Source organism: Aotus nancymaae, unplaced genomic scaffold (genome assembly GCF_030222135.1).
Source record: "Aotus nancymaae isolate 86718 unplaced genomic scaffold, 86718_ANA_hifiasm-v0.15.2.pri h1tg000046l, whole genome shotgun sequence".
Classification (NCBI taxonomy): domain Eukaryota; kingdom Metazoa; phylum Chordata; class Mammalia; order Primates; family Aotidae; genus Aotus; species Aotus nancymaae.
Window position 1 is genome coordinate 30591724 of NW_026988460.1, and position 24368 is coordinate 30616091.

General features: G+C 43.9%; 1 protein-coding gene across 4 annotated transcripts in view; it reads left to right on the plus strand.

The window, feature by feature from the left end:
* The window catches only part of HEG1 (heart development protein with EGF like domains 1), an 87935-nt gene that overhangs the window by 19809 nt on the left and 43758 nt on the right, over positions 1–24368 (plus strand). For 2 of the 4 annotated variants that reach the window (XM_064362125.1, XM_064362126.1), the window contains 8 exons: positions 2885–3220; positions 4405–4740; positions 9418–9711; positions 11361–11663; positions 13940–14278; positions 15472–15807; positions 20365–20664; positions 21380–22774. In XM_064362125.1, the coding sequence (XP_064218195.1) occupies positions 2885–3220; positions 4405–4740; positions 9418–9711; positions 11361–11663; positions 13940–14278; positions 15472–15807; positions 20365–20664; positions 21380–22774 (3639 nt within the window). The remainder of the gene's footprint in view (positions 1–2884; positions 3221–4404; positions 4741–9417; positions 9712–11360; positions 11664–13939; positions 14279–15471; positions 15808–20364; positions 20665–21379; positions 22775–24368) is intronic. The other 2 variants (XM_064362127.1, XM_064362128.1) reach the window with 2 other exon arrangements.

The window sequence follows — 24368 nt, forward strand, 5'->3', positions numbered from 1 at the left end:
GGTGATTTCACTTTGTAAAGAAAGAGAGCATAAATAACTCAGAAGATTGTAGATGTGGTGTATCTTTCTCAAATATCAGCTGCTTCAGCTGTACTTTTGGCAATTTCTGGATAGCAGTCAGGTCAAGGTTGAACATTCTGTTGTGTGCCTGAGGTTCCAGTGTTTCGTGCTGTGATTGGAGAGAGACCCATGTATTTTTAGCAGACGAAAGGCATTCTTGCAACTTCCCATTATAAAGATGAGGAATTTGGCTTATTTCTGCTCCCAGATAGATGGTCTTCTCATCTTTGAATGGCTGCTTTAGGGGTAGAAATGATCAAGAAGGGCAATTATTAAATAACCAAGAATTGAGCCTGTTGATTAGAAACGTGGTACATTTCCCCCTAGATTTATTTAGCAGGTGCTCATTTAGTAATATAAGTGGTGTTTATACATTAGTTTGACCAAACATTTCCTCTTTTGATGAAGAATCGCCAACTCTGCCACAAAGTATTCACACACATTTCATAGCTTTCCCATGAGGGTTAAATGAGGTTCATATATAATGTACTTAGCACAATGCCTTATAAGTTGTAATTGGTCAGTAAATGGTAGTTTTTGATAATGATGAGATAATGAGATAAGCAATGTTATGCAGAACTCTCAGGATCAGGGAAAAACAGAGCTCTTTTCCTTTCATGACTTTCAGCATTTGTGACTTTTGAAATTATATTTCTGTGGCCATTGATTTGCTAAATCCACTAGAGGTGAACAGGCCTGGGTTATTCAGGCTGAATTCAGTATCACCACTGGGTTTTGTTTTTTGTTTTTGCTTTCTGAAACCAAGTCTCTCTGTCGCTCAGGCTGGGGTGCAGTGGCACAATCTCAGCTCACTGCAACCTCTGCTTCCCAGGTTCAAGCAATTCTCCTGCCTCAAACTCCCAAGTAGCTGGGATTACAGGTGCCCACCACCACACCCAGCTAATTTTTATATTTTTAGTAGAGATGGGATTTCACCATGTTGGCCAGGCTGGTCTCAAACTCCTGACCTCAGATGATCTGCCTGCCTTGGCCTCTCAAATTCCTGGGATTACAGGCATGAGCCACTGCTCCCAGCCCACCACTAGGTTTTGATGGGAATGTTGTATGGATGAACTTAATGCAGTTTCCTGGGAATAAAAGTGTTTTGAAAGAACCTCCAGCAAGCTGATGAGGCTGTAATTTGGTGGTTGTAAATGATGACTCTAATGAAGTTAGGGCTGAGAAGCCACGTGGTTGAGTGAGGATTTGGGGCATGTCTAATATACTTTCCTTTCTTATATACTGAAGTGTTTTTTATTTGTTTGGTTTGGTTTGGTTTGGTTTATGTTTTGAAGTAGAGGTGGGTTTTGGTGGTCTGGGCCTCTCTTTTTGAGTCCAGGTCTCTCTGTTTCTTGTTTGAATTACTAGTTTTATAGATTGCCTGCATCTTCATTTTGTGTTCATTAAGGTAGGTGACCAGAGCTGCTGGCTATGTTCTTGGTCTAGCTGGTTTTATGGTTTTGCACAAGAGTGAGAGGAAGATCTTTGTTTCCCATGCTTGCTTGCCCTCTCTCTGTCTCTCTCTGTCTCTCTCTCTCTCTGTCTCTCTCTCTCTCTCACTGTAGTGATATTTAAAATTTATTTGTAGTTTTGGTCACAACTGCACATAGGACTGGTCTTCAAGGAAGTGTTTATAATGACAACTTCCTTTTTCCCTTTTCTGGGCTATAATTAACAGCTCAAAGCCTTTTATTATATAGGGGTAAGGTACTTTTTACTATTTTTAGCCTAAAAAGAAGAGAAACACTCTTTTTTTGTGCCTTTAGTCTTACCTACCATGTTTCTTCCCATTCCCTAAGCTTTCCTGCAGTTTATTCCTGTTTGGAATGAAGATTTTAATAGACCTTTCTGGAGGACAGTTCTCAGGGCATCCTTTGGAAAGTTCTCTGTGCGGGGGAGCCACCCGTACTTCCATAGAGCAGACTACTCCTTTTGACCAATAGTGTCTGCTTCACTCCTTGAGGCTCTTGACAGTTTCCCATGGATGGCAGCCATGGATTAGAGAAACTGCTCCTGGAGTCCTTGATCTCCAAGGGGCCCATTGGAGTAGTGTGCAGATTTAAGAGCTGGTCTCTAAAGCTTAATGAGGCAAAGTATGATCATGAAGCCTGTCTGCTTTTGGGTAGAAATAAATTTGTGGGATAATAATAAGTATTTCCTGCTGGTCAGAAATTCTGTTACTGAATAAATGCAGTTTGGTTAATAATCTTTCAAGACATAAGGCTTATGGTGGCCATGAGGTGGGGAATCATAAAGAACCCTTGATGGTGACAAGGCTGGGAATTATTGCTCTAGGTCGTGAGTGTCCCTGCTGTGTTCTGCAAAACCCTAGGCCTTCTCAGTAGTGACCTGAGGTGGGGCCCCTTGCAGCAGCCCCACATTTATTCATTTTATGTATGAGATTTTAATCAGTGATAGCATTTGAACAAAGGGGTTACATTGCTAAAACAAAACAAAATAACAAAAACCTTATCACAGTGGCCAGTCCTGTTTAAGCTGTAACGTAGAATTCAGCAGACATTTTCATCTTTATGTCTGCATTATTTCATCTCAAATAATACAAATAACATAAGCTTCTCATTGTGCCTGGTGAGGGACCTCGCTGTTCTCCGCCTTCTTCTCTGAGAATTAGAACTAGCGAGGGAGAGTGCAGGCATGTGTCCTGGTCACACGTGTGTGTGTATAGATATGTTTGTATTTATATTAGGTCCATGGTATGTAGGTATATCCACCAAAATGTAAAAAACATCATTTGTTTCTCAAATACAGTCCTGATTTTCTTAAACTCCTGAGTAATTTTGAAGCATATCTTCTTCCGTCATAGCTTCTGGAAGTACAGAGAAGCTTAACAAGTCCACTGGCCTCCAGAGCCCCTCAGTCACTCAAGCAAAGACAATGCACGTTGCCGTGTTCACTGATGGTGGCCCCAGAACGCTACGATCTTTGACAGTCAGTCTGAGACCTATAAACAAGACCAAGGGCTTCCCTGAGGACTCTAGAATTGCCATGACTTCAGCCTCAGTCCATCCTTCACCCTCTGCAGTGGAATCCAGAAGCAATAGAGGAGTAACTGGGAATCCAGGGGATGGGGAATTCATTGAACCATCCTCAGAACATGAATTTGGACTTACATCTTTGCATTGGCAAAATGATTCCCCAAGTAAGTATTCCATCTTTACTTGATGTATTGGGGACGTTGTGAATTTTCTTAGGGGATCTCCTCAAGACCATTTGTAATCTCCGGAGAAAAGTATCCTCTTTAATGGCACTGTTGCATTTTGATGTTCACTCTTAGAGAACATTGTGAAGTTAGTCAGACAGGTGTCATTCCTCCTGCTTTCTTATAGATGAGGAAACTGTGGCTCTGGGAGTTTAAGTAATGGGTACCTGTCCATTTAACTCAGTCAGTAGAGTTGAGACCTTAGTCTCCAGGTTCTCGGTTCCATCTTCTTTTCACTCTACAGCATTGTCTTCAAGCTGAGAGCTGGCCTGCTCTTTATGTTTTATTTTTATTTTGTTTTGGAGACAAGGTCTGTCTCTGTCACCCAGGCTAGAGTACAGTGGTGTGATCATGGCTCACTGCAGCCTCGACCTCCCCAGGCTCAGGTGATCTCCCACCTCAGCCTCCTGAGTAGCTGGGACTAGGTGCTTGCCACTCCACCCAGCTAATTTTTCTATTTTTTGTAGAGATGGGGTCTTTCCATGTGCCCCAGGCTGGTCTTTAACTCCGAGACTGAAGCTATCCTCCCTCCTTGCCCTCCCAAAGTGCTGGGAATACAGGTATAAGCCAGTGTGCCCAGCCTGGCCCACTCCTTAAACAAGCTTCAGTTATTTTGTGTACAGATCATCTTTCCACATGAATGTGCAGATAGGTTCATTCCCAAATTCATGGTTTGGCTTAATCCTTATAGTTGATTTTTTTATTTTTTGCTATACTTTGGAATTAGAATAACCTTTATTCCTATGAGAACTGTTTTAGGAAAGTCCTCTGACTGTGCGCTGTATTTATGTGCATTGTATTTGTTGTACATAACCACACTCTCAGTGTCTCCAATGCTTATGGGAAACAGAATGAAACACTCAAGCCTGTAGGTCCCTCTGCTACTTGCACATGCTGTTTCAAAGGTTCCCTGTTCAGCAAGTTATAGTTTTTGTATTGCTACCTTGTTGCCACCCAAGAGTTTTGAGTAACTATTTAGAATATGATAGTGCATAATACATTTAATAAACACTACACCAGGTTCCTTGGCAAAGAATCTTTCCTCAGAGAGGTTTCACTTCTTAGTTGCCAAGGGATCTCTTTCATATCTCTGTCATGGCCTTTTTTCCCACGATGCCTTACAGCCTTTGGAGAACATCAGCTTTCCGGCAGCTCTGAGGTGCAAAATGGAAGTCCCATGTCTCAGACTGAGACTGTGTCTAGGTCCGTCGCACCCATGAGAGGTGGAGAGAGCACTGCACACTGGCCCTTGACCAACAGTGAGACATCTGCAGATGTGACAGCAAGCTCTGCTTCCTATCCTGAAGGTGTGAATGCTTCAGTGTTGACCCAGTTCTCGGACTCAACTCTACAGTCTGGAGGAAGTCACACAGCATTGGGAGATAAGAGTTATTCAGAGTCTTCATCTACATCTTCCTCAGAAAGCTTGAATTCATCACCACCACGTGAAGAACGTTCAAGTGAGTTTTTCCAGTTCATGCAACTGTGCCCCATGGAGGAGAGAGGGACTCATGATGCTTATGAAATCTGTGGTATATTAAAACCATGTATGAGGGCTGGGTGTGATGGCTCATGCCTGTAATCCCAGCACTTTGGGAGGCCAAGGCTGGTGGATCACCTGAGGTCAAGAGTTTGAGACCAGACTGACCAACATGGTGAAACCTCTTCTCTACTAACAATACAAAGAATTAGCCGGGCATGGTGGTGGGCACCTGTATCCCAGCTACTGAGGAGGCTTAGACCAAGGAACTGCTTGAACCTAGGAGGCAGAGGTTACAGTGAGAGGTTACAGAGATCACGCCACTGGCCTCCAGCCAAGGCAACAAGAGTGAAAGTATGTCTGAAAAAAAAAAAGAAGAAAGAAAGAAAAACCATGCATGAATGAAATAACTCCTGAGGCCCCTCCAGCTTCCTTATTCCCCAGGCCCTTCTTCCAATGATTGATACAGATACACCTATATATCCCCCAGTTTTTCTGGTACATCCCTGAGAAGCTGTTCTTGCCACTTCCTCTTCCCACACACAGCTCGGGGACTTCTCTGTCCACCTCCTCTCATTTCCTGCAGCCCAAATCATAACTCCATACCTGCCTCAGTCACAGAGCTTCTGGAAGGTGAAAATATCACCTTCTCGTGAGGAGTTGTCAGGGCATTCATCAAAAGAAATTCTTTTTTAAAAAACAGCTTTATTGAGGTACATTTCACATTCCATAGTATTTGCCCATTTTAAGTACACAATTCAGTGATTATTAGTGTAGTCACAAAGTTGTACAGCATCGCCGCTGTCTAATTCCAGAACATTTCCATCACCCCAACAAAACTCCAACCTCATCAGCCATCACCTCCCATTCTTCCCTCCTCCCAGTCCCTGGCAATCCCTCCTGTGCTTTCTGTCTCTGTAGATGTGTCCATTCTAGACATTTCCCATAAATGAAACCATACAATATGTGGTCTTTTGTGTCTTTCCCTTAGTGTCATGTTTTCAAGGTTCATCCATGTTGTATCACAACTTCATTCCATTTGCAGCTTAATAATATGCTGTAGCTGGCCAGGCGTGGTGGCTCACACTGTAATCCCAGCTATTAGGAGGCCGAGGTGGGCAGATCACGAGGTCAGGAGATCGAGACCATCCTGGCCAACATGGTGAAACTTCGTCTCTACTAAAATACAAAAAAAAAAAAAAAAATTACCTGGGCGTGGTGGCGCTCGCCTGTAGTCCTGGCTACTTGGGAGACTGAGGCAGGGGAATCACTTGAACCTGGGAGGCAGAGGTTGCAGAGAGCTGAGATTGTGCCACTGCACTCCAGCCTGATTACAGAGCAAGACTCCATCTCAAAAAAAAAATATGCCATAGCAGGGATATAGCACACTTTGTTTATCCTGTCATCAGCTGATGGTGTTTGGGTTGTTCCACCTTTTGTCTATTATGAGTAATGATGTGGTGAACATTCACAAGTGTGTATGTGGTCGTAAATTTTCAATTATTTAGGAATGGCCGGGTTATATGGCAGCTCTATTTTTAACCTTCTGAGGAACTGCCGAGCTGTTTTCCCAAGTGGCTGCATCGTTTTATATTCCCATCAGCAGTGTACACGTGTTCTAATGTTGCTACATCTTCACTGACGCTTGTAATTTTCCATCTTTTCTGATTATACTCATCTGAGTGAGTGTGAAGGCATCTCATTGTGGTTTTGACTTGTATTTCCCAGTAGACTAATAATGCTGAGCGTCTTTTCATGTGCTTATTGGCCACTTGTATGTCTTCTCTGAATACGTCTATTCAAATCTTTGAGTATTTTATTAAAATTCTGTTATTTGATTTGTTATTATTAAATTGTAAGAGTTCTTTGTGGCCAGGCGTGGTGGCTCACACCTCTACTCTCAGCACTTTGGGAGGCCGAAATGGGCGAATCACTTGAGGTTAGGAGTTCTAGACCAGCCTTGCCAATATTATTATAGGCGTCTATAATAAAAATATAAAAATTAGATGGGCACATTGGCACATGCCTTTAATCCCAGCTACTCGAGAGTGAGGCAGGAGAATCACTTGAAACCTGAGGAGGCGGAGGCTGCAGTGAGCTGAGATCATGCCACCGCACTCCAACCTGAGTGACAGAGAGAGACTGTCTCAAAAAAAGAAAAGGGTTATTTGTATATTCTGGATACAGTCTTTTGTCAAATACATGTAATCTGCAGACATTTCTTCTATTCTGTGGGTGGTCTTTTCTCTTTTTTGATGGTATCATTTGTAGAACAAAAGTTTTTAAATTTGAAGACGTTCAATTTGTCAATTTAAGAAAATTTTTCTTTTGATGTTTCTTTTTAATAATGCTTTGGGATAATTTTTTAAAATAATTTTTTAAAACAATTCTCAGTAGTCTCTTATCAGTGTAAAGTATATTCTGATAAAGCAAAAATGTATTCGCTTATCATGTAAGCTTTGAAAAGGTTTAAATTCTTACTTCTCCACCACTAATAATAGCTCCATTTCCCCATATGAGAATCCTAATTGATGAGGAAGATTAGCATTTATTACTACTCATGTGATATGGAAAAGCATATGCTTATCATGAAAGAATGCCACACATACGAGTGGGGGATATTTATGCTCTTCTATGTCTGTGCCTGGAAAACACTTTCTCTATCTCCTGAGCAAAAGGAATCATTTTTCACCCTCGCTACTGTGGAGCTCAGGACTTTCACCTTCTTAAACCGGGATCTTGGGTTTCATAGCCTTTCCCTTTTACATCTCTTTAGTACCCCTCTTCTCTGCAATTAATGCTCAGTTGGTTCACATGGAAAATGTGATTTCAGTGTGATCAAATCTTGGAGTTCAGTTATAAAGAGCTAGATAAGAAGTAGCCACATTCCTGAAACCATCTCACTGTGGGTTAACACAATGCCTTATCTCATTCCCTCACAATCACTCAAGCTGATGGGCTCTGCACTCCACCCTTTCAGAGTTCTGGCCCACTGCCTTTTCTGCATTCAGATTCAGCCCCTCTAGTTCATGCTGTGACTCTCTCTCTACTTTGTTAAGGCTGTAACCCTGATGTGGTCATCGGCCTAAATTTCATTTAACAGAGAGTTAAGGATCTCCCCATCCAAGGCCTTTTTCTCTTTGCCCAGAGAAATCGTGTGCAGATAGATCCTGCTCTTGAGCCTCTCCTGGTTGGCTCTGCACAGGTCTGGAGCCCTTCAGCCTGGCTTGAGTCGCATCTGTCTCTGGCTTTTGGCTTTCTCAGTGATGCTCATGGCCCACGCTCATCCTGTCTGTCGATTCAAACCTATCCTGAAATGAATTTATCCAACACTAAGATTTACACTGTTTTCCATCAAATCATGGCCATGGGGTACCAGTGGCCAGTCTGGGCTGGGAATGGGAATAAGAACCAGAAAAGGAGTAGTCTGGTTTTTTTGTTTGTTTGTTTTTGTTTGTTTGTTTTTGTTTTTTTGTACAACCAGATTAGGAAGGATTTAGGCCAAGGAAAATTGGACCTTATTTTCATCATTTCTGAAAAGAAGGGCTTACGTCATAATCTTAACAATCTAAGATTAGTTCTAAGACCTTTTATTTGTAGCATAATCATATACCCTCCTGCTTTTTGACTGTGCAACTTGGGCAAGATGCATGACCTCCCCGACCCTCTGTGCCTCCTTTGCTTCCTATGTAAAATGGGGAGAATAAGAGGACCTGTCTTCAACTTTGTGTAATGCTTGAAAGAACAGACATCAGGCACTTACGTCTGCTACCTAACTCAGTGTTTAGCACATACATATTTGTTGTTATTATTATTTTTCACAGAAAGAGATCATTAAATATAAACTCCATTTGAAGCATGCTGTTTTAATTCAATAATCCCTGAAGAATATCTCTATTTCATAGCATGAATTCAATGACCATGTGGTTTTCTTTCTTGTGGATACTGTCTGCTATAGCTGATTTAAGTGATAACGTCCTGGAGGATGTTTAGGTTTGTTCTTTCTTTTCCTGTTTCTATTTCTTCCTTTTGCTATTGTAAACAATGCTGTAATGAACGTCTGTGCGGCTAAATCTTTTTCCACATTCTTGAGTATCTTCTTCAGATAAATTCAAAGATGGAATTACTGCCTCAAACGCAGTTACATTACACAAGTTTTAGTAATATTGCCAGAGTCTTCATGTTTTATCAGAATTGTGCATCACACCTCCCACCTGCAAGAGTAGGTGTCAAGGTCAAGGGCTGCCAGCTTTTATAATACCATCTTACCACGCCAAGAGGCACAGTTAGCAGCTTTGGCAAATAGGAGATGCTTCTTGCCTTTTGCTTACACCCGATCTTCCTCCTCCACTCCCCTCTCCCACCCTACCCAGGTGCCAGAGGCTCAGTTGTTCTTCCATGAGCCCCATGTTGATCTCTTTCTATCAGTATATTTTCCTCATTTATTCTACGCACAATGAAATTTAATACTATATTGTATTGTTGCTTCATAATTCCTTGCTCTGGAATGTAAGCATAATCAATATGGGAAAAAAAGAAAGGTGAAATTCTTTTACTTGAATCCACTCTCCACTGATGTAGCTCCCGGTGTCTTTTCTGAAGGTTTACTTTTCAGAGGCCAGCAAGTTCTCCCTGATGCATCCTCTTCTTCTTTCAGATGCTGCTTGGAATCATTGGGCAGAAAGTAACACTGAGCCCCACGTCGAAAACATCACCTTGTATCAGAATCAAGAGGACATTTCAACAGTGGCCTCCAAAGAGGATGTGATGGGTCAGACCTCCGGGAAGAGCCACGCTGCTTCGGATGCTCCAGAAAACCTCACTCTGTTCCCTGAAACAGCAGATGCTAGAGAAAGGAACGGCTCTTCAAGTAGAACAAACTTCACTATTACGCCTGTTGGGTACTCGCTGGAGATAGCAACAGCTCTGACTTCCCAGAGCGGCGCCTTAGGTGAGCTTGTGCTGATGATGTGCATTTCATGCATGCGCATCCAGTCCTGGAGAACAGAGTTTCTGCCATTTCCCACAACCCCCATTCTGAGCCATTGTGCCCTTCCAAGGTTCCTAGGCGAGGAGGGTTAGAGCTGTGGCTTAGGCGTCATTTGTATGATGCTTGTCCCTACAGACCAGACAAGGGTGCAGATTCACTGAGCGGCCTCGCTGGTCCTGTGGAATCTGTGATCCACCGCCAGTGGAATCCAAACTTCATTCCTTCTCCAGGGAGCCTGCTACACCTGAGGGTCTCAGAGGCAGTAGGTTTTGTGGGATGCGTAGCTGGGGCAGGCTTGGGTTTGGTGGTGTGGATGTGGCCCAAGTGGTTGTTCTTGCTCTGGTGTGCACAACTTGGTGGTTTGCTATTTTTTAGCAAAGAATGTCAAGAAGGTGCTGGGGCTCAGTGGGTAAGATTTGATTGAGGAAGGGAAGACTAAGAAAACTAGCATTAATTAGGGACCTCCTACATACCACTGTCTGTTTCGTCAGTCTTTCCAGCAAGCCCATGAGGTCATGTTATTCTCCTTTTAGGCATTTGGAAACTGAAGCTCAGAGAAGTGAGTTGACCCAATAAGTGTAGGTCAAACAGTTAACAGGTTTCAGAACTGGGATTGGAGTTTATGCCTGTGTATCTGAGCGAGGTGGCGGGGGTGCTGAGGTGTGGAATGCCTGGGCAACGGGAGCGAAGTACAGAGGAGAGAAAGACAGGTGTGGCCTCCCTTGGGGAGGGCGTCAGTTGCCCACAGAGGCGAGGAGGAACAGGTAGGACCATTGTGTGGACAGGGTTAGGGACAATCACATAGGACTTTGGAAACCTGGCAGTTTAGATTTGGTGTGGTAGGAAGAGTCAGTGAAGGTTTTTGAGCAAGTGAGTGATATAACTAAAGTGAATTTGGGGAGGATCACCTGGCCGGCAGGTACAGGGTGTCTAGCGTGGGAGTGGGAGGATGGAGGGAACCTGGAAGGGACCACTCAGGCAGACAGAGAAATCCAGACACCAGGTGCTGCAATGTGGCCTGGTGGCCACAGGGATGAAGAGGAAGGGATTGGTAGGATTGTTGATGGCCTGAAAGTAAAGGATGAAGCCGTCAGAGATGACTCCATGGTTTCAGGTCCTAGTGGCAGGAGATCTGGTTGGGGGGGACTCGATTTTGTACAGATGCATCTGAAAGTATTTTGTATTCATAAATGATTCCTACAGAGCTGAGAAACTCTGCTCATGGCATTCCCTGGTCTTCTTGTTCTCCCAGATGTTGGGAATTTTGTTTATGTTGCGTTCAGGTAAATTCTGGGACCCATTTGGTGGACGTGGGTGCTGGGTCCTGATCAGACCCTGATCTCTGATTCCATATTGTCTGATACTTACCTCCAGTGTGCCCCTTTTCTGAGAATTTTACCACAATACACAGAACCTTTATGAGATCTACAAACAGTCTCTGCCTTGGTTTGTGGTCTTTTTCAGGAGTTTATTTTTCGTGGAATGAAATACTCTCCTAATTTCTTCTCATGTGTATATATTTTATAGATGTGAGAACTGAGCCCTCTCAAAGGATATTAAGACATTTGAAGTGTGCTGGTGGAGTTCTAATTGTTGCTGTCTGTTTTCAGCCTCAGAAAGTCTTCACCTGCCATCTAGCAGTTCAGAGTTCGATGAAAGAATTGCCCCTTTGCAAGCAAAGAGTGGAACAACCTCAGAGATGGGAACAGAGAGGGCAATGGGGCTGTCAGAAGAAGTGACTGTGCACAGCCAAGAGGCCACTACTTCAGCTTCGGGCCCGTCTTCTCTTCCTGCTTTGGAGATGGGAGAACTGACCACTCCTCCTCAGAAGAGAAATTCCTCAGGACCAGATCTCTCCTGGCTGCATTTCTCCAGGGCACTGGCTTCTTCTCCTCTCTCAGACCATTCCTCATGTGAGTGCCACATCCCCAGCTTAACATTCGGAAGTCACTCAAAGTAGACATAAATCAATGTGCATAGCCAGCTAGTTACATACCCATAATAGAGGGTAAGGGGAAAAGACATCAAGCCAAGATGCCATTCCTCTATATCAGGTACTTGGGGCGGAAGTAGGTACAACCTACCCAGTTCATGTCAGTATTGAAGCTCACCTTTAACACAGGTTTTGGGTTTTGTTTTGTTTTGTTTTGTTTTTGTCACCCAGGCTGGAGTGCAATGATGTAATCTCAGCTCACTGCAATCTCTGCCTCCCAGATTCAAGTGATTCTCCTGCCTCAGCCTCCTGAGTAGCTAGGATTACAGGTGGCCATCACCATGCTTGGCTAATTTTTGTATTTTTAGTAGAGGCAGTGTTTCACCATGTTGGCCAGGCTGGTCTCAAACTCCTGACCTTAGATGATCTGCCTGCCTCAGCCTCCCAAAGTGATGGGATTACAGGCATTAGCCACTGCTCCCGGCCCATCACTGGGTTTTGATGGGAATGTTGTATGGATGAACTTAATGCAGTTTCCTGGGAATAAAAGTGTTTTGAAAGAACCTCCAGCAAGCTGATGAGACTGTAATTTGGTGGTTGTAAATGATGACTCTAATGAAGTTAGGGCTGAGAAGCCACGTGGTTGAGTGAGGATTTGGGGCATGTCTAATATACTTTCCTTTCTTATATACTGAAGTGTTTTTTCTTTGTTTGGTTTGGTTTGGTTTGGTTTATGTTTTGAAGTAGAGGTGGGTTCTGGTGGTCTGGGCCTCTCTTTTTGAGTCCAGGTCTCTCTGTTTCTTGTTTGAATTACTAGTTTTATAGATTGCCTGCATCTTCATTTTGTGTTCATTAAGGTAGGTGACCAGAGCTGCTGGCTGTGTTCTTGGTCTAGCTGGTTTTATGGTTTTGCACAAGAGTGAGAGGAAGATCTTTGTTTCCCATGCTTGCTTGCCCTCTCTCTGTCTCTCTCTGTCTTTCTCTCTCTCTCTCTCTCTCTCTCACTGTAGTGATATTTAAAATTTATTTGTAGTTTTGGTTACAGCTGCACATAAGACTGGTCTTCAAGGAAGTGTTTATAATGACAACTTCCTTTTTCCCTTTTTTGGGCTATAATTAACAGCTCAAAGCCTTTTATTATATAGGGGTAGGGTACTTTTTATTATTTTTAGCCTAAAAAGAAGAAAAACACTCTTTTTTTGTGCCTTTAGTCTTACCTACCATGTTTCTTCCCATTCCCTAAACTTTCCTGCAGTTTATTCCTGTTTGGAATGAAGATTTTAATAGACCTTTCTGGAGGACAGTTCTCAGGGCATCCTTTGGAAAGTTCTCTGTGCGGGGGAGCCACCCGTACTTCCATAGAGCAGACTACTCCTTTTGACCAATAGTGTCTGCTTCACTCCTTGAGGTTCTTGACAGTTTCCCATGGATGGCAGCCATGGATTAGAGAAACTGCTCCTGGAGTCCTTGATCTCCAAGGGGCCCATTGGAGTAGTGTGCAGATTTGAGAGCTGGTCTCTAAAGCTTAATGAGGCAAAGTATGATCATGAAGCCTGTCTGCTTTTGGGTAGAATTAAATTTGTGGGATAATAATAAGTATTTTCTGCTGGTCAGAAATTCTGTTACTGAATAAATACAGTTTGGTTAATAATCTTTCAAGACATAAGGCTCATGGTGGCCATGAGGTGGGGAATCATAAAGAACCCTTGATGGTGACAAGGCTGGGAATTATTGCTCTAGGTCGTGAGTGTCCCTGCTGTGTTCTGCAAAACCCTAGGCCTTCTCAGTAGTGACCTGGGGTGGGGCCCCTTGCATTTATTCATTTTATGTATGAGATTTTAATCAGTGATAGCATTTGAACAAAGGGGTTACATTGCTAAAACAAAACAAAATAACAAAAACCTTATCACAGTGGCCAGTCCTGTTTAAGCTGTAACATGGAATTGAGCAGACATTTTCATCTTTATGTCTGCATTATTTCATCTCAAATAATACAAATAACATAAGCTTCTCATTGTGCCTGGTGAGGGACCTCGCTGTTCTCCGCCTTCTTCTCTGAGAATTAGAACTAGTGAGGGAGAGTGCAGGCATGTGTCCTGGTCACGTATGTGTGTATAGATATGTTTGTATTTATATTAGGTCCATAGTATGTAGGTGTATCCACCAAAATGTAAAAAACATCATTTGTTTCTCAAATACAGTCCTGATTTTCTTAAACTCCTGAGTAATTTTGAAGCATATCTTCTTCTGTCATAGCTTCTGGAAGTACAGAGAAGCTTAACAAGTCCACTGGCCTCCAGAGCCCCTCAGTCAGTCAAGGAAAGACAATGCACGTTGCCACCATGTTCACTGATGGTGGCCCCAGAACGCTCCGATCTTTGACAGTCAGTCTGGGACCTGTAAACAATACCGAGGGCTTCCCTGAGGACTCTAGAATTGCCATGACTTCAGCCTCAGTCCATCCTTCACCGTCTGCAGTGGAATCCAGAAGCAACAGAGGAGTAACTGGGATTCCAGGGGATGGGGAATTCATTGAACCATCCACGGACCATGAATTTGGACTTACATCTTTGCATTGGCAAAATGATTCCCCAAGTAAGTATTCCATCTTTACTTGATGTATTGGGGACGTTGTGAATCATTGAATTTTCTTAGGGGATCTCCTCAAGACCATTTGTAATCTCCGGAGAAAAGTATCCTCTTTAATGGCACTGTTGCATTTTGATGTTCACTCTTAGAGAACATTGTGAAGTTAGTCAGACAGGTGTCATTCCTCCTGCTTTCTTATAGATGAGGAAACTGTGGCTCTGGGAGTTTAAGTAATGGGTACCTGTCCATTTAGCTCAGTCAGTAGAGTTGAGACCTTAGCCTCCGGGTTCTCGGTTCCATCTTCTTTTCGCTCTATAGCATTGTCTTCAAGCTGAGAGCTGGCCTGCTCTTTATGTTTTATTTTTATTTTGTTTTGGAGACAAGGTCTGTCTCTGTCACCCAGGCTAGAGTACAGTGGTCTGATCATGGCTCACTGCAGCCTCGACCTCCCCAGGCTCAGGTGATCTCCCACCTCAGCCTCCCAAGTAGCTGGGACTAGGTGCTTGCCACTCCACCCAGCTAATTTTTCTATTTTTTTGTAGAGATGGGGTCTTTCCATGTTGCCCAGGCTGGTCTTGAATTCCGAGGCTGAAGCTATCCTCCCTCCTTGCCCTCCCAAAGTGCTGGGATTACAGGCTTAAGCCACTGTGCCCAGCCTGGCCCACTCCTTAAACAAGCTTCAGTTATTTTGTGTACAGATCATCTTTCCACATGAATGTGCAGATAGGTTCATTCCCAAATTCATGGTTTGGCTTAATCCTTATAGTTGATTTTTTTATTTTTTGCTATACTTTGGAATTAGAATAACCTTTATTCCTATGAGAACTGTTTTAGGAAAGTCCTCTGACTGTGCGCTGTATTTATGTGCATTGTATTTGTTGTACATAACCACACTCTCAGTGTCTCCAATGCTTATGGGAAACAGAATGAAACACTCAAGCCTGTAGGTCCCTCTGCTACTTGCACATGCTGTTTCAAAGGTTCCCTGTTCAACAAGTTATAGTTTTTGTATTGCTCTCTTGTTGCCACCCAAGAGTTTTGAGTAACTATTTAGAATATGATAGTGCATAATACATTTAATAAACACTACACCAGGTTCCTTGGCAAAGAATCTTTCCTCAGAGAGGTTTCACTTCTTAGTTGCCAAGGGATCTCTTTCATATCTCTGTCATGGCCTTTTTTCCCACGATGCCTTACAGCCTTTGGAGAACATCAGCTTTCCAGCAGCTCTGAGGTGCAAAATGGAAGTCCCATGTCTCAGACTGAGACTGTGTCTAGGTCCGTCGCACCCATGAGAGGTGGAGAGAGCACTGCACGCTGGCCCTTGACCAACAGTGAGACATCTGCAGATGTGACAGCAAGCTCTGCTTCCTATCCTGAAGGTGTGAATGCTTCAGTGTTGACCCAGTTCTCGGACTCAACTCTACAGTCTGGAGGAAGTCACACAGCATTGGGAGATAAGAGTTATTCAGAGTCTTCATCTACATCTTCCTCAGAAAGCTTGAATTCATCACCACCACGTGAAGAACGTTCAAGTGAGTTTTTTCAGTTCATGCAACTGTGCCCCATGGAGGAGAGAGGGACTCATGATGCTTATGAAATCTGTGGTATATTAAAACCATGTATGAGGGCTGGGTGTGATGGCTCATGCCTGTAATCCCAGCACTTTGGGAGGCCAAGGCTGGTGGATCACCTGAGGTCAAGAGTTTGAGACCAGACTGACCAACATGGTGAAACCTCTTCTCTACTAACAATACAAAGAATTAGCCGGGCATGGTGGTGGGCACCTGTATCCCAGCTACTGAGGAGGCTTAGACCAAGGAACTGCTTGAACCTAGGAGGCAGAGGTTACAGTGAGAGGTTACAGAGATCACGCCACTGGCCTCCAGCCAAGGCAACAAGAGTGAAAGTATGTCTGAAAAAAAAAAAGAAGAAAGAAAGAAAAACCATGCATGAATGAAATAACTCCTGAGGCCCCTCCAGCTTCCTCATTCCCCAGGCCCTTCTTCCAATGATTGATACAGATACACCTATATATCCCCCAGTTTTTCTGGTACATCCCTGAGAAGGTGTTCTTGCCACTTCCTCTTCCCACACACAGCTCGGGGACTTCTCTGTCCACCTCCTCTCATTTCCTGCAGCCCAAATCATAACTCCATACCTGCCTCAGTCACAGAGCTTCTGGAAGGTGAAAATATCACCTTCTCGTGAGGAGTTGTCAGGGCATTCATCAAAAGAAATTCTTTTTTAAAAAACAGCTTTATTGAGGTACATTTCACATTCCATAGTATTTGCCCATTTTAAGTACACAATTCAGTGATTTTTAGTGTAGTCACAAAGTTGTACAGCATCACCACTGTCTAATTCCAGAACATTTCCATCACCCCAACAAAACTCCAACCTCATCAGCCATCACCTCCCATTCTTCCCTCCTCCCAGTCCCTGGCAATCCCTCCTGTGCTTTCTGTCTCTGTAGATGTGTCCATTCTAGACATTTCCCATAAATGAAACCATACAATATGTGGTCTTTTGTGTCTTTCCCTTAGTGTCATGTTTTCAAGGTTCATCCATGTTGTATCACAACTTCATTCCATTTGCAGCTTAATAATATGCTGTAGCTGGCCAGGCGTGGTGGCTCACGCTGTAATCCCAGCTATTAGGCCGAGGTGGGCAGATCACGAGGTCAGGAGATCGAGACCATCCTGGCCAACATGGTGAAACTTCGTCTCTACTAAAATACAAAAAAAAAAAAAAAATTACCTCAGCATGGTGGCGCTCACCTGTAGTCCCAGCTACTTGGGAGACTGAGGCAGGGGAATCACTTGAACCTGGAAGGCAGAGGTTTGCAGAGAGCTGAGATTGTGCCACTGCACTCCAGCCTGGCAACAGAGCAAGACTCCGTCTCAAAAAAATATATACCATAGCAGGGATATAGCACACTTTGTTTATCCTGTCATCAGCTGATGGTGTTTGGGTTGTTCCACCTTTTGTCTATTATGAGTAATGATGTGGTGAACATTCACAAGTGTGTATGTGGTCGTAAATTTTCAATTATTTAGGAATGGCCGGGTTATATGGCAGCTCTATTTTTAACCTTCTGAGGAACTGCCGAGCTGTTTTCCCAAGTGGCTGCATCGTTTTATATTCCCATCAGCAGTGTACACGTGTTCTAATGTTGCTACATCTTCACTGACGCTTGTAATTTTCCATCTTTTCTGATTATACTCATCTGAGTGAGTGTGAAGGCATCTCATTGTGGTTTTGACTTGTATTTCCCAGTTGACTAATGATGCTGAGCTTATTAGTCATATTTTTCATATATATTTCATGTGCTTATTGGCCACTTGTATGTCTTCTCTGAATATGTCTATTCAGATCTTTTGAGTGTTTTATTAAAATTGCGTTATTTGACTTTTTATTATTAAATTGTAAGAATTCTTTGTGGCCAGCCATGGTGGCTCATGCCTGTAATCTCAGTACTTTGGGAGGCCAAAATGTGTGAATCACTTTAGGTCAGGAGTTTTAGACCAGACTTGCCAATGTGGCGAAACCACGTCTATAGTAAAAATACAAAAATTAGCCAGGCATGGTGGCACGTGCCTGTAATCCCAGCTACTTGGGAGACTGAGGCAGGAGAATAGCTTGAACCTGGGAGGCAGAGGTTACAGTGAGCTGAGATCATTCCACTGCACTCCAGCCTGGGTGACAGAGAGAGACTTTGTCTCAAAAAGAAAAAAAAAAAGAGTTATTTGTATATTTTGGATACAGTCCTTTATCAAATATATAATCTGCAAACATTTCTCCTATTCTGTGGGTGGTCTTTCCTCTTTCTTGATGGTATAATTTGTAGCACAAAAGTTTTTAAATTGAATATGTCCAATTTGTCAATTTGAGAAAATTTTTCTTTTGATGTTTCTTTTTAATAATGCTTTGGGATAATTTTTTTTTTTTTCTTTGAGATGGAATCTCACTCTGTCACCAGGCTGGAGTGCAGTGGTGCAATCTGGGCTCACTGCAACCTCTGCCTCCTGGGTTCAAGCAATTCTTTCACCTCAGCCTCTTTAGTAGCTGGGATTACAGGCGCATGCCACCATGCCCAGCTAAGTTTTGTATTTTTAGTAGAGACGGGGTTTGACCATCTTGGCCAGGATGGTCTCAATCTCTTGACCTCATGATCCACCTTCCTCAGCCTCCCAGAGTGCTGGGAATACAGGCGTGAGCCACTGCGCCTGGCCTGGGATAATGTTTTAAAACAATTCTCAGCAGTCTCTTATCAATGTAAAGTATACTGTGACTAAAGCAAAAATGTATTCGCTTATCATGTAAGCTTTGAAGAGGTTTAAATTCTTACTTCTCCACCACTACTAATAGCTCCATTTCCCCATATGAGAATCCTAATTGATGAGGAAGATTAGCATTTATTACTACTCATGTGATATGGAAAAGCATATGCTTATCATGAAAGAATGCCACACATACGAGTGGGGGATATTTATGCTCTTCTATGTCTGTGCCTGGAAAACACTTTCTCTATCTCCTGAGCAAAAGGAATCATTTTTCACCCTCGCTACTGTGGAGCTCAGGACTTTTACCTTCTTAAACCGGGATCTTGGGTTTCATAGCCTTTCCCTTTTACATCTCTTTAGTACCCCTCTTCTCTGCAATTAATGCTCAGTTGGTTCACATGGAAAATGTGATTTCAGTGTGATCAGATCTTGGAGTTCAGTTATAAAGAGCTAGATGAGAAGTAGCCACATTCCTGAAACCATCTCACTGTGGGTTAGCACAATGCCTTATCTCATTCCCTCACAATCACTCAAGCTGATGGGCTCTGCACTCCACCCTTTCTGCCCACTGCCTTTTCTGCATTCAGATTCAGCCCCTCTAGTTCATGCTGTGACTCTCTCTCTACTTTGTTAAGGCTGTAACCCTGATGTGGTCATCGGCCTAAATTTCATTTAACAGAGAGTTAAGGGTCTCCCCATCCAAGGCCTTTTTCTCTTTGCCCAGAGAAATTGTGTGCAGATAGATCCTGCTCTTGAGCCTCTCCTGATTGGCTCTCCACAGGTCTGGAGCCCTTCAACCTGGCTTGAGTCGCATCTGTCTCTGGCTTTTGGCTTTCTCAGTGATGCTCATGGCCCACGCTCATCCTGTCTGTCGATTCAAACCTATCCTGAAATGAATTTATCCAACACTAAGATTTACACTGTTTTCCATCAAATCATGGCCATGAGGTACCAATGGCCAGTCTGGGCTGGGAACGGGAATGAGAACGAGAAAAGGAGTAGTCTGGTTTTTTTGTTTTGTTTTGTTTTTTTGTTTTGTTTTTTTTTTGTACAGCCAGATTAGGAAAGATTTAGGCCAAGGAGAATTGGATCTTATTTTCATCGTTTCTGAAAAGAAGGGCTTATCTCATAATCTAACTATCTAAGATTAGTTCTAAGACCCTTTAGGTTTGTACCATAAACATACCCAAAAGAGAAGGAAAAAGGACATTTATTCATGTCATCTTCCTATTCAATCCTCATCAATAGAATAAAACACATGCATTAAAAAAAAAAAAAGGAAGACAAAAAATGAGCCCACCATTCACCCTCAGCCTCAGTCTGTTTCTCTGCCGTTGTACTAATGCTCTGGAATGACTGGTCTTGTGGCCATTCATGTATTCTTGGTCCTTCCAGGAGAAAGAGCCTTCCTAGGAGGACTGTGGCCTCCCTCCTGTGCCTTGTGCAAATGTCTAAAGCCCCAGTAGAGTTATTAGTCTTTCACCCACTGTTTACCTCCTTACCGCCACTACTGACATAACCTCGATTTATTACGTATCACTGAGCAGAAATCCAATATCGATCCTATTTGCTAAAGTAATATAAATCCTATAAATCCAGAGTGCCTGACAGATGTCCTGATCCACAGTTCCTCTTGAGATTTCAATCACTGATCCATGTTTGCAAGAGCAACAGACATCTCAGATAAAGATCCTGAGAGTATGGAGAAGCGTTTTGGCTCCCATGGCCCAGGAAGTGAGGCTTTGTGCCCAATCCTGTCACTCCAGCCCTGCATTTATCAGCTGTCCCTTTTCACTCCTCTTTTAGCCTCGGAAGACAGCCGAGAGCTGGGCAGAGCACTAGATAACACTTCTGACAGCGCAGAGAACGGGACTTCTGGGGTGCCCTCTCTTGGCACTCACACTTCAGCTACTGTCACTGGAAATGGGGAACGCACACTGCGGTCTGTCACCCTCACCAACACCAGCATGAGCACGACTTCTGGGAAAGCGGGCAGCCCTGCAGCAGCCGTGCCTCAAAAAACAGAGAGTGTCTCTCTACATGTGAACGTGACGGACGATGTTGGCCTGGTTTCACAGTCACTGGCCGCCTCCAGTGCCCTTGGAGGTGGGGTATCTTCCACAGTCTCTTTTAACACATCCCTTCAGCTCATCTGTCCGTTTACTCACAGTCTTGGGATGATTCAGTTAGCTCTCAAGCCAGAAAGTACCTTATAGGCACTTCTTTATGGAGAGAAGTTTCTAGCTTCTGCCACCTAAGCAAGGTCAACACCCCTCCCCAATTCCCACCATGAGCCCTCTACACACACTCACCTAAGGAATTTGGGATAGTGTCTGCTGGGAGGCTTAAAATAAGGGACCAACCACTAAGGTCAATGTCCTGGGAAAGAAATATCTCATTCTACAGAATGGGAAGTTGGGAGGGTTTTCCTCCATTAAGGCATAGCAGTTATTCTATTTGGGGTCTTAAGATCTTTTCAGATACTAATTTGCTTTTATCAAGTAAGGCATGTGGAGGGAATGTGGAACTGCTCTCTATTTTTAGACCCTTAGTCCCCACTTCTATTACCATTTCCACTGCTGCTGCCACTGCTTCTCTCAGGTCAGTCTGCTCAGAGGAGACACTGACCATTCCTGCCTGCCTACAACGTCTTTATTCAAAGTGCTCACCATTGAAAACCACCTCTCCAAAGAAAGTGTTTCAGCCGCTTGAGTTATACCACTTGGGTTCATTTCAGGACACTGAAAGTCTGTTTGATAGCACATATTTCAGAGATCTGTTGTTCTTTTATTTGACCTAACTTTGGCTTTTCTGTTCACAGTCACTGGGATTAGCTATGGTCAAGCGAGTGGCACAGCTATTGAACAAAGGACTTCCAGCGACCACACGGACCACACCTACCTGTCATCTACTTTCACCAAAGGAGAACGGGCATTACTGTCCATTACAGATAACAGTTCATCCTCAGACATTGTGGAGAGCTCAACTTCTTATATTAAGATCTCAAACTCTTCACATTCAGACGATTCCTCCTTTTCTTATGCTCAGACTGACAGAAGTAACATCTCATCCTATGATGGGGAATATGCTCAGCCTTCTACCGAGTCACCAGTTCTGCATACATCCAACCTTCCATCTTACACACCCACCATTAATATGCCAAACACTTCGGTTGTTCTGGACACAGATGCTGGGTTTGCTGGTGACTCTTATTCTTCCTCCTCCTCCTCCTTCTCCTCTGCTGCTGCTGCCTCTTCTTCTTCTTCTTCTTCTTCTTCAGGGCCTCCTTTGCCTCTGCCCTCTGTGTCAGAATCCCATCATTTATTTTCATCAATTTTACCATCAACTAGAGCCTCCGTGCGTCTGCTAAAGTCTACCTCTGATGCATCCACACCATCGTCTTCCTCACTATCACCTTTACCAGTATCCTTAACAGCATCTACATCTGCCGCACTTTCTGTCTCACAAACACCCTTACCACTGTCATCTTCTACCCCAGTCCTGCCCAGAGCAAGAGAGACTCCTGTGACTTCAGTTCAGACATCAACAATGACATCATTCATGACAATGCTCCATAGTAGTCAAACCATAGACCTTAAGAACCAGAGCACCCCACACCAAGAGAAAATCTTTACAGAATCAAAGTCACCAAGCCTGGTGTCTTGGCCCACAGAGTCCACCAAGACTGTAACAACGAGCTCTCCTTTGCCTCCATCCTTAACAGAGTCCCCCACAGAGCAAAGCCTTCCAGCCACAAGCACCAACTTAGCGCAAATGTCTCCAGCTTTCACAACCACCATTCTGAAGACCTCTCAACCTCCTGTGACCACTCCTGGCACCCTGTCAAGCACAGCATCTCTGGCCACTGGCCCTATAGCCGTACAGACTACAGCTGGAAAACAGCTCTTGGCGACTCATCCTGAAATTCTAGTTCCTCAAATCTCAACAGAAGGTGGCATCAGCACAGAAAGGAACCAAGTGAATGTAGATGCTACCACCAGATTGATCCCTCTGACCAGTGTACCCACATCAGCAAAAGAACTGACCACAAGGCTTGGCGTTACAGCAGAGTACAGTCCAGCTTCACATTCCCTCGGAACATCATCTCCCCAAACCACAGACGTTTCCACGGCTAAAGCCTTGGCTCCTAAATCTGCCACCTTTGCTGTTCACAGCAGCACACGGTCAACAACAACACCATCCTCTTCAGCCTCAGGTAAAACACAGTCACACAAGCACGCGTTAACTGCAAGGCCCAGTCCAGCACAGAGAGCTGCGCGGGGCTCGGGGTTCATGTGAATTTGTGGAAATGGCTGGCCTTTGAAATAGCTTCTGTTTTGTGACCTAAAATGCTTCCTGTTGAAACACTTAAAGTGTAAAAGAAGGTCATGGGTGGGCCTAATTTTCTCGCCCCTGTGTTGCATAATGCTTCCTGAATAGAGGAAAGGATGCACTGGCCATGTGTCACATCAGTAGATGGCACAATTGCAGCTTTTAATGCCCTGTAGTTGTAAGAGCTTTTCTTTTTCTTTTGTTTTCTTTTTTTAACCAGTGATCTGAGCACCTCTGGGAAATGAAAGGTGGATCTTTCTCCAGGGAAGTTTGGGAGCCTTGCTTCAAGGCTTATAACCTTCAGTTTCAGAGTCTTGCTCTGTTGCCAGGCTGGAGTGCGGTGGCGCAATCTCAACTCACTGTAACCTCCACCTCCCAGGTTCAAGTGATTCTCTTGTCTCAGCCTCCCAAATATCTAGGATTATAGGTGTGTGCCACCACACCCAGCTAATTTTTGTATTTTTAGTAGAGATGGGTTTTCACCACGTTGGCTAGGATGGTCTCAATCTCTTGGCCTGGTGATCTGCCCACCTCGGCTTCCCAAAGTGCTGAGATTACAGGCTTGAGCCACCACACCCAGCTTAAGCGCTTTCCAAGCATGCCTTTAACTTCTCAGAGGTCAGAGGAGGGCAATGATGCAGGATTGCAGGGTGGAGAAACTAAAGTAAAGAAGCTTAGGTGGCCTAGCTGAAACAGGGATAAACTGGGTATCTGCTTCTAGATCAGATCCCAGAGTCTCTGAGTCAGGGCCTCCCCAGTCAACAGGGGCTTCTTGGGGTCACTGGGCTTCTCTTGATCCAAAGAAACGGCTTCTCTTGAGCCCAAGCTGCTTTGTCTCCCAAAGAGAGTGTGGCTAGTTGATAAATGCAAGTGGGGAGGCACGTAAATGAAAAGATGATGAACTAACCTTTTCCCACGGTGACTACGCAGCCGGGGCTCCTTTACATCACACTTAGGATTGTTTTTTGTTGTTGTTTTTTGTTTTTGTTTTTTGTTGTTGTTTTTTTTTCTGAGACAAAGTTTCGCTCTTGTTACCCAGGCTGGAGTGCAATGGTGCAACCTCAGCTCACTGCAACCTCCGCCTCCCGGGTTCAGGCAATTCTCCTGTCTCAGCCTCCTGAGTAGCTGGGATTACAGGCACGCGCCACTATGCCCAGCTAATTTTTTGTATTTTTAGTAGAGACGGAGTTTCACCATGTTGACCAGGATGGTCTCGATCTCTTGACCTCGTGATCCACCCGCCTCGGCCTCCCAAAGTGCTGGGATTACAGGCTTTAGCCACCGCGCCCGGCCAGGATTGTTTTTATAGTCATGTTGAAGTTGCTGGAAAGTAAAACCAGCCAAATGATCTTTTGTCATTTAAGGAACAGTAGAAGGAAGTAGGATGATGAATCTTTTCATGTTATGTTCAAAATTACGCTTCTGGCTTGTTCAGACACAGGAAAAGGAAAAGTGCTGCTGGAGAAGGAGTGAAATGG